General features: G+C 44.1%; 1 protein-coding gene across 1 annotated transcript in view; it reads right to left on the bottom strand.

Moving 5' to 3' along the window:
- The window catches only part of vps45 (vacuolar protein sorting 45 homolog), a 4,456-nt gene extending 865 nt beyond the window's left edge, over positions 1–3,591 (bottom strand). Inside the window, exons 1-12 of the mRNA XM_008330937.3 lie at positions 3,243–3,591; positions 2,857–2,991; positions 2,692–2,752; positions 2,334–2,413; positions 1,776–1,844; positions 1,560–1,697; positions 1,372–1,482; positions 1,155–1,289; positions 864–977; positions 623–790; positions 316–474; positions 118–225 (exon numbers count right to left, since the gene is read on the bottom strand). Coding sequence (XP_008329159.1) covers positions 118–225; positions 316–474; positions 623–790; positions 864–977; positions 1,155–1,289; positions 1,372–1,482; positions 1,560–1,697; positions 1,776–1,844; positions 2,334–2,413; positions 2,692–2,752; positions 2,857–2,991; positions 3,243–3,335 — 1,371 coding nt within the window. The 5' untranslated portion in view covers positions 3,336–3,591. The remainder of the gene's footprint in view (positions 1–117; positions 226–315; positions 475–622; positions 791–863; positions 978–1,154; positions 1,290–1,371; positions 1,483–1,559; positions 1,698–1,775; positions 1,845–2,333; positions 2,414–2,691; positions 2,753–2,856; positions 2,992–3,242) is intronic.
- Between the last annotated feature and the right edge of the window lie 5,987 nt (positions 3,592–9,578).

The raw sequence follows: 9,578 nt of genomic DNA, 5'->3' as shown, positions 1-9,578 counted from the left end.
CGCGGCTGGTGCTGAGTGTAGACGTTCTCCACGCCCTGAAACACACACACCCATGTTACTCTGTGTGTGTGTGTGTGTGTGTGTGTGATGATGACAGCCGGTGATTTTCTCCTTCACCTTCAGTCCTTTGAAGAACTGCTTGGTGATGGCCACGGCGTCCGTGGGTGTGATGAGGTCACTTCCTCTCACCCTCTTCCCTCCGTACTCCACCACAGACTGAACCATCTGTCAGACCGACAGGGGGAGGAGTCACGGGGTAGAACAAGTCATGACATCACCACGCCACATCCGAGCACCCAGTCAAAGTGGGTTTACCTTGCGGTGGCGTTCGGACACGCCCCTGCGACTCAGCTCGTCCATCAGCGACGGCAGGATGCTGTTGCTGTGACGCTCGTACCTCAGAGCGTAGAGCATCACCAGACGGACGGCGTCCAACTCCGACAGACGAGGGTTCTGCAGGAGACGACGGACGTTCTGGGAGAAAAGGACAGAAAAACAGTCCAATCAGTGGTGGAAGAAGAGAGTGACATCACACCAGAGGGAGGTTCAACTTTAAAAAACCATCTAGAAGCTTCTATAGAAACCTGTTCAACACTGGTCTAAGAACATGTGATGTCATCACCTGCTGAGCACTGGAGTGGTCGTTTTGACACGCCAGCTCCTGCTCGGCCTCCGACACTTCCATTAGCTGCCGCTCCGACACCAGCCGCGACAGCTCCCCGACCACCGTCACATGTTTGGACACGGTGCCCGACATCTTCTTGAACTGGGGGTAGTTGTCCACAAAGGCCTGCAGAGAACAACAAAAACCATTAGACAGTACAGTCATTAGCTGCTGTGGTCCAGCAGGGGGCAGCGCTCACCTTCATGTCATTGATGGACTCCAGCTTTTGTTGACCTTTAGGTTTCTTCTTCTGGAAGTCCTCCATGAGGTTCTTGATGTTGGTGCCAATCTCTCCAAAGTTCAGGTACATGTTCTGGAAAGGGACCACAAAGACCAGGACCAGGTCTTAGACCACAAGCAGCAGTGAAACTGAGACTGGCACCAGCACCAGGACTGGGTCTAATGCCAGAAACTAGAGCGCAGGTCAAAGTCTGGGTCTGAGCTCCGGTCTGAAACCTGGACCAGGAGCAGATGGTCCGGACCGACTCACGTTGGCGTAGAACTCATCGTTGTCAGCTGACAGGACCACCTCTCGCAGGTCTTTGTTGATCCCTGGGACCCTGGACAGATCGATCCTGTTGTTGTTCAGACCCAGCAGCTCGTGGACCATGGCCTGGTAGGTCCACTGGAGACCAGGAGCAAACATCACAATTACATCATCACCACCACGGCTAACGTGTCCCTTCCTGTTGGCTGTGACTGGTCACCTGGTTGAGCAGGGGTGTGATGGCGTCGTCACTGCGGTCCAGGATGAGGAGCAGAGGAGGAACCTCCGTCTTCCTGAAGTCAAAGAGCTCGTACTCCTTTGTGATGATTTGCTGTGAGGAGAATACACGCCGTCGGTGAAGTTACTGCAGTAACGGCAGTACTTACTCACTTGAGCGGTTGGACAAACCTTCACGCTCTCAGCCAGACGTTTGGACATGTCCGAGGACAGCTGGTAACGGATCATCGGGCACTTCTTCAGGGCCAGGAGGACGGACGTCAAACCCTGAGTGCAGCGAGACAACATGGAGGGCTCCCAGCTGCGGCCCTAACACACGCAAACACACCACGTCAGCGCAAACACACAACACCACGGTGGCGTGACTGGGAATCACATGGTTCTCACCCGGGCCACGCCCACAAGGTTCAGGGAGAACAGGTGAGGATTGAGGGCGATGAAGTCTCCATAAAACTCCTGCAGAGACACAAACAGTGTTTTCAAACCGCTCACTCACTCCCAGGACAGTGCTAGTAGTCAGTCAACCCTGACCATAGGGGGCGGTAGTGGACCAGTGGCTCTCTACGGACATACCACAAATGTCAGTTTCCTGTTGGGAAAGTCTGACACGCTGTAGTCTATAGACCATAGTCTGTAGACTGTAGTCTGTGGTCTGTCATCTGTAGACTGGAGTCTGTCATCTGTGGGCTGTCATCTGTGGTCTGTAGTCTGTCGTCTGTAGTCTGTGGTCTGTCATCTGTGGTCTGTAGACTGTCATCTGTGGTCTGTCTTCTGTCGTCTGTCGTCTGTAGACTGTAGTCTGTGGTCTGTCGTCTGTAGACTGTAGTCTGTCATCTGTAGACTGTCGTCTGTGGTCTGTAGACTGTCGTCTGTGGTCTGTCGTCTGTGGTCTGTAGACTGATGAGTGCCAAATTCCTGTTTGTCTCAGTCACATCTGAGACTCACCTGAACTTCAGCCACCACTTCCTGTTCGTCTGCTTCAGCCAGAGCTTTGATCTCACTCTTACTGATCACATTACTGAAGTCTGAAACACACACACACACACACACACTCTCTATTTAACATGAAATCTGAAACACTGACTTCCATGATTTTTCTTCTGACGATGACCACCAGGGTACAGAGCAGACGCTGCAGGAAACTAAAATCACCAACTTCTTCGACAGCGTTCTGAATGGCTGTGTGCAGCCTCTGCTGACCACAGGAAGTGATGTCACACTGACGTATGTCTACTATGCGTCTCCAGTGACGGTGGTGGTGTTTTCAGGTCTAAAGCTGTGAAATCTCAGAGCAGGAACTCACAGATGAAGTAAACGCCATACTTTGGTTTCCGCAGCTCCTGAATCAGATGTTCCACGTTCTCCTGCAGAGAGGAACAGAAAAGAAACGTCACAAACCTGGTCTCAGGTGTACCCCAGGTGTGATGATGATGATGATGATGTCATGGACAGATGTAAGCTGAGGAACCTTGGTGGGTCTGAGAAAGCAGATGGCCTTCAGGTGCTTCATGGTGTCTCTGCTCTGAGAGTCGATCCGCTCAAACAGGTAGACCTCCTTCTGCAGGATCTCAGACTGGGTGTAGACCACACTCACGATGCTGGTCTGTCACACACACACACACATTACACTAGTTACTTATGCTGTGTGGCTCTTTATTTACAGGCTTTTGACTATTTTTTAAAACATTATACTACATTTATAGCTCTCTTTTATTTGTTGTTTTAATCGAGCTAAACGAAGAGCCTCTTCAAAATAACTCCGACGTTAACCTTGCTGGGCTGGAAACCATTTTGATCGCATCTAAACGTACGATATGCCTTTTTTTTTAATCGGAACTGGCTTTAGGTTCTCACCGTCTCTTTGTCCATCAGCAGAACCTTCATCCCGGCTCCGCTGCTCTCCACCATCTTAGAGATGTACTGTTTTACTGCCAGCGTCACGTTCATTGTGGCGACTTTTGTCTATCGAAGTCTGCAGTGTTTTGTACAGTTCGTTACAGGCCACTAGAACCATTCACGGTCCAACACAGACCGCCGGGGTCCTATGAAGACTACCCCCCTTCAGACCGGTAAAGGTCGCGATATTCTACCACTCTGTTTCGGTCCAATACAGTTGAGTTGGTTGAGATCAATGGTTCTGTTACTGACAGACCAGAAAAAAATGGAAGCTACATTGACAACAAACAGAGCACTTCCTTCCGGGTCTGTGACGTCATTACGGCAAGCGCAAGTCTTCTGCGTTACTGCTTTTTCGGTTTAATATTGACCTGAACTTAGATTTTACATAATAATTATAATAATTATAATAATAAGTTCTTAGATTTGACATAATAATAATAATAATTATATTAATAATAATGTGGTACAAGTGGTTGTAACGTTAAGTAAAAGTTCTTGCATTAATAGTAGTTTTGCATTAAAAGTGGTATTTCAAGGACTCATTTACGGGTTAGTAATTTTAGTCCTTTTTTAAGGATCAGGACCTAAATGTTGTAGAAGTTGTAACATATTTACATGTGCAAGTTGTGTACTTCAACTTTTTATTATTTTAATAAGTCTGAATATAAATATATTTAACAGAATATGTTGCATTGCAAACTAACAACAAACTTAAATTAATAATTTGTAACAATGTCATTGGCCACAGTGAACACAAACTCAAATCTAATTTTGTTTTGGTGTCGATTTATTTGAACTGAAAGCTAACCAAAAGAAGCTAACATTATCATAATCGTTGCATGTTCATAGGCAAACAATGAAGCTGTGCTGGAGTTGTTTTTTTATATATATAGTTAATATCTCATTTAATATTCAACGATAACAGCATTAGTTACTTGGAGTGGTTTAATTTAGATGAATACAGTGTTTATACGTGTTAGCTTACATGATCCAACATTTAGGAAATCCAAAGTTGGATCTAATCTAATACATTATTGTGGGAAAATCTAAATGTAAGTCGTTTAAGTAACTTTTTCTTTACGTGCTGTAAGACAGCAGTACCAAAACCAACACTTTGACTCAAATTTAAGCAAATAACATTTTAGAAGCAGAAGTAGCAGAGGAGGGGATCACAATAATGCTAAGACAGAGTTAGCCATGCGGAGCTAGCCACTGTTACTATTAGGGCTCCAAGTCATAAGCAAACTGTTCCAAAAACTGTTCATTTGCACTGATTAGTTTCTGTTAGTGGTTGTTAACCAGCGTTGTTGAATCTTTATTAGCAAAATAACATATAAAACAACTACGTCAACTACAATTAGCTACAGTAGGCTGCGGACCTATTTTCTCTGCGATGTTTTAGCGGTACCTCGTTTCAAGTTGGGAAGTTATAGAGCCATAGATGATATGTAATAATATTTCGTTCATATTAACACACGTTTGTTTGTTATTTCAAATTCCAAGTGTTAGTTCCAGTCAAACTGTTCACTGTGGCGAGTTTAAATATAGCATATACACCTTAGCTCATAGGTTCAAGTTAAAAACGTCGAAATTTCAATATAAACCAAACGTTTATTTTGGAATTTGATTACGTTACATCTGTAACGATAAATGTATCATAGCTACGACTGTAATGATTAATTTGGGGCGGTATTTACTTGTATAAGTTTAAAAGCTTATGATATATTAAGCACATATCCCTCCGCCTCGGTCATTGCAGTACCAGACCGCAGCGGAGGTATACAGTATTAGCGCCGTCCTAACTTCAGTCCACACGGAGCGGTGCTAAAAGCTAGCAGTTGTTGACTATGAACACTCACTTTCTTGTCAGTTCATAATGAAAGAGTTACTTTGGAAGTGCAAATTTAACACAGTAGCGTTTATTATTTTCATGTAAAACCCACGGACAAGGTAGGTGTGTGATACTTTCCGTTTGACCAGACAGTTTTGCAGAACTAATCAAGTTATTGAGTTAGCTTTCCATGCTAATCTGCTAGCATTTTAGATGATAAATTAGATGGCTGAAAGGGGGCGTGTGTGTTGAATGTACCCAAAATTAAAGTTAAGCTAAGTATAAACCGTTTAGTTCTCTTTTAAGAACCAATGAAATATATGAACAACAGCATTTGACACGTATTTTATCAAATTTACCTAAACGATGCTTATTACTGTAGATTTACATTTTCTTGTAACAAAGGTTTATAAAAACCTAAATAATAACGTAAGTATAACTTTGTTTAGGTTTGGTTTAATATAGTTGAAATAATATATTAATGTATATTTGTAAGATGATTATGCAAGTGACTGAAACATTGACTAAAATTGAAAATATAAGGCAAATATATTGGAGTAGATAGAACCACAGTAGCCGTACACAAATACTTCTTATAATATTAAGTGACAGCAGCAGCCAAACACAGCTAGTGGCATCACTTAAAGTCAATTCTTTTGCCCTGATACTTCAGAATAATCAAGAGTCTTTATTTGTCACATGACATTGCAGACAGTGTCAGTAGACAGTAAAATGAAGGTGTGGTAGATCTGGATTGTGCAAAAAGGCAAGTACGAATAGAATAAATTAAATAGAAAATAAAATAAAACTGGCATCATGAAGAAAAAAATATATAAATACACATATAGATAATAACACGGTCAGCAGAGGGCATGTAATGGTAGTAATATGGCAATGCAGGGCAATACAACGTCCAAAAAGTATTTAAAGTGTCCGTACTTGGCATCTTGACACAAAATAATTTCATATCTGTTAATATTGAGTTTGCTGCCATCCAGATACCACGGTTGAAAACAGAACAACATGTGCATTTTGCTATTTCTGTAATTCACATATCCTCTAGGATCTGGAATACCATCTAATATATGTTTAAACTTCCTTATATTTTGCGATGGGACAACATATGCCTACAGATGTTAGTGTTAAAAGAAAAAAGTCTTCTACCATGTGACCATTAAAGTTATAAAAGTTTTTTAAATGGTACTATTGTGTAACTAACATTCAGCTAATACACTGTTTACATTTCAACAGTCTAAATACTTTAATTCTTTGTGAATATTTTCTGACCCATTTTACAGAATTAGGTTTATATAAAACTATAAAAGTGCGTTATTATATGTGAATTATGGAACATGACTTAAAATGTGTACTTAGCACAACCTACTGAAAAATTATTAATGCCAAAATAATTGAACAAAACATTGGATTTAAACATTAACTCGTAAACATTAATTAGTGGTTACCTCTACAAACACCTGTAAACACGTTCATAAACTCAACAACCTTTAAAATGACATTATTTGACCTTTTTTGTGAACTCCATCCTGGTCGTTGTCCACTTCCACACACTAAAGAAGATTATTCACACTGAATAAACAAATCTTCAAGTCTCTGACTTTTGATTTGCATTTGCCACAGAATGGAGGTCGAGTGTCCAGCAGGTGGCGACGCTGAGCTGCAGATGAAGTGTGATGAAGACCAGGTGGATTTTAAGCCTTTGTCTCTGCAGGCAGATAAAAAAGAGGGTAATGGTAAAGATTTTACTCAGCAGCACCAACATTTGGTGACTTGACCTAAAGTTCGATCGTGTGTGTGTCTATCCATACAGTGCTGCAGAACATTGATACAGTATCATGTATGGATATTTTCCCAAACCCTTAATTTCTAATTTGACATCAATGTTTTTGTCACTGTCCAACAGCTTCCATGTGTTGGGCTGGTCCGGGCAGCAGATGGCGCTCACACTGTTTAGCCTCATGTTATTTGCTATTCAAGTTTCTTTGTGGCTCCAAATCAATCATGTCCTTCCACGTTGATCCTGTAGATGGCAGTACAGAGCCGGAGCTGAGCACCTCTCCCAAAGGTTCGGCCAGTGGCTCCACTTCAGTGCAGATCCCTGTCAGCGCCACTGTCCACGGACAAGCTGGAGGTCAGCAGGTCGCCAACACCAACCCTCAGCCCGATGTAACCAACACCCCCATCATCACAGGTACACCCCCCACTCACCTCACCTCTTTGTGAGGCTGCTGTAAACCAGTCAGAGTGTGCTAATGTCTGTGGGCGTGTCTGCTGCAGGTGTGATGTCAGGTGAGGAAGCTGAGAAGGTCCTGACCCAACATAGTGTCCACTTCACTTCTGATCCACCTTCTGTGAATCTGAAGACTCCTCCCAAGAAGCGGCCCGCCCCCCAACAGACCACGCCCCCATCGCAGGAGATGCCAGCCTCCCACAAGAAGCCAAGAAAAGAGGAAGACTTGGATGAAGCTGGTGAACAACTACGGCTCAAAGGTTTGACGGAAGGACAGTTGTTGACTTGTCTGATGTTGTTGGTGACATCACTGTGGTCAGTTGGTGTCTGTATAGTGTTGGTTGGAGGTCAGAGGTCAGATTTACCTGCTGCTGTCAAACATTAGTTTTTTTCTCCCCCAATTTGACAGCTGAGCCTGGACACAGGTCTCCTCCTGACTGTACCGTCTGCAGTTCTCGGTACAAATTCATCAGGCAGCTGAGAGGATTCATGTGTGTAAGTCAGAGACACAGTCTGATCATGTGACCTGTCGTTCTGGGACCTCAGTGTCAACCTCCAGATGGAACTGGTCTGGAGTTGTTGTTGAGATGTTGACTCTCTCTCTCTCTCTCTCTCTCTCCCTCTCCCTCTCTCCTACCAGGTCTTTTGCCCTAGCATTGCTGAGAGCCTGAAGACACTGAAGAAGAAGAAAAACAGCAGAGCAGAAAAGAAGGAGAAGAAGAAGCAGACGTTCTTCTTAGATCCACCAGGATGTTCTACGGTGAGTGGAAGAACCTGCTGATTCTCTCTCAGTCTGACTCTCTCAGTCCGACTCTCTCAGTCCGACTCTCTCAGTCTGACTCTCTCCACTGCCGTTTCCCTTCCCTCTGAAGTCAAAGACCTTCCCGTCGAAGAGTCCAGAGGACGATGACTATGACAGCTGCACCGACACCCACAGCCCCCACCCCCACTGCCCTGCTGCCAATGGCAAAGGCAAACTGGTGATACTGGTGGAGGACTTTTATTATGGTTCTGTACGTGGACAAAACCTGGACCAGCATTTGAAGAACCCTGGACCGTTTGACTGCATCCACTGTTCCATGGTCCTGGAAAACAACATCAAGTGAGATTTTGTTGTATTGTTATTTTTACTTCTGTTTAGTCCATCAAGGAGATAAACACACACACAGAGAAGTCAGTATTTCATTTTTTTTTTTTTTGGTCTTTTTTTCCTCAGGTTGATGCGTCACATGACCGAGCATGTCTTCATCACGACGCAGCAGGGCACGGCTCCTGCGTCTTCTTCGTGTTCTCACTGTTACCGTTGCTTTCTGTCTCCGATTAGTCTACAGCACCACCTAGAGGCCGTCCACAGCTGCAGCGTATCTGCAGGTTTGAACACAGACAAACACCCGCTCTCTTCTCTGATGTTCGTCACCGATTCAAACTCACACTTTTCTTCGTTGACTTTGACCTGACACTAATGACACGTAGAAAATGAAATGACGCACATGTATAAAAACGACTCCTGTTGCATCATCTAACTGCTGTAATGTCATCGTCTGTCATGTCTGTGCTCCTGTTCGCAGCCACCTGTCGGATCTGTGAGCTGGACTTTGGTTCTGAGCCGGAGTTTCTGCTGCACATGAAACAGACCCACAAACCAGGAGAGATGCCGTACGTCTGCCAGGTGAGACACCAGTGACCGGGACCCACCGTGAGTGTGTGTGTGTGTGTGTCAGTACTGATTATGTGACCACCCACACCTGTGCTGCAGGTCTGTGACTTCAGGTCTTCCTTCTACTCTGACGTCTGGAGTCACTTTGAGGAGGCTCACGTCAACACCAGGAACCTCATGTGTCAGTTCTGTCTGCAGGTTCTACACAGTCCTTCCTGTTACCAGAACCACTTCTCCAAACACCAGGTACCACAGGGTTTACAGAGGTTCTGGAGGGGGGTTGTGTCCTGGACTGGGGGGAGGGGGGGCACATCAGCAATACAGTTGAAGAGCCGAATGTAAATGGAAGACTGTATAGGTCAGGGGTCCCCAACCCCCGGTCTGTGGACCAGTACCAGTCCATAGGTCATTCAAAGAAAATCCACTCTTATCCATTTACTTTCTTTATTTAAAGATAATTTAAAATAAATATTTTAAAATAATATGTCACTCAGACTCTGGTACAAACTGAATAGAACTCACAGGCTCCTATAGGACTACAGTAGGTTCAACATA

The sequence above is a fragment of the Cynoglossus semilaevis genome, chromosome 18 (assembly GCF_000523025.1).
Source record: "Cynoglossus semilaevis isolate Cse_v1.0 chromosome 18, Cse_v1.0, whole genome shotgun sequence".
Lineage (NCBI taxonomy): Eukaryota > Metazoa > Chordata > Actinopteri > Pleuronectiformes > Cynoglossidae > Cynoglossus > Cynoglossus semilaevis.
Note: the sequence above shows the minus strand (reverse complement) of the source record. Positions and strands in the feature narration are given on the sequence as shown.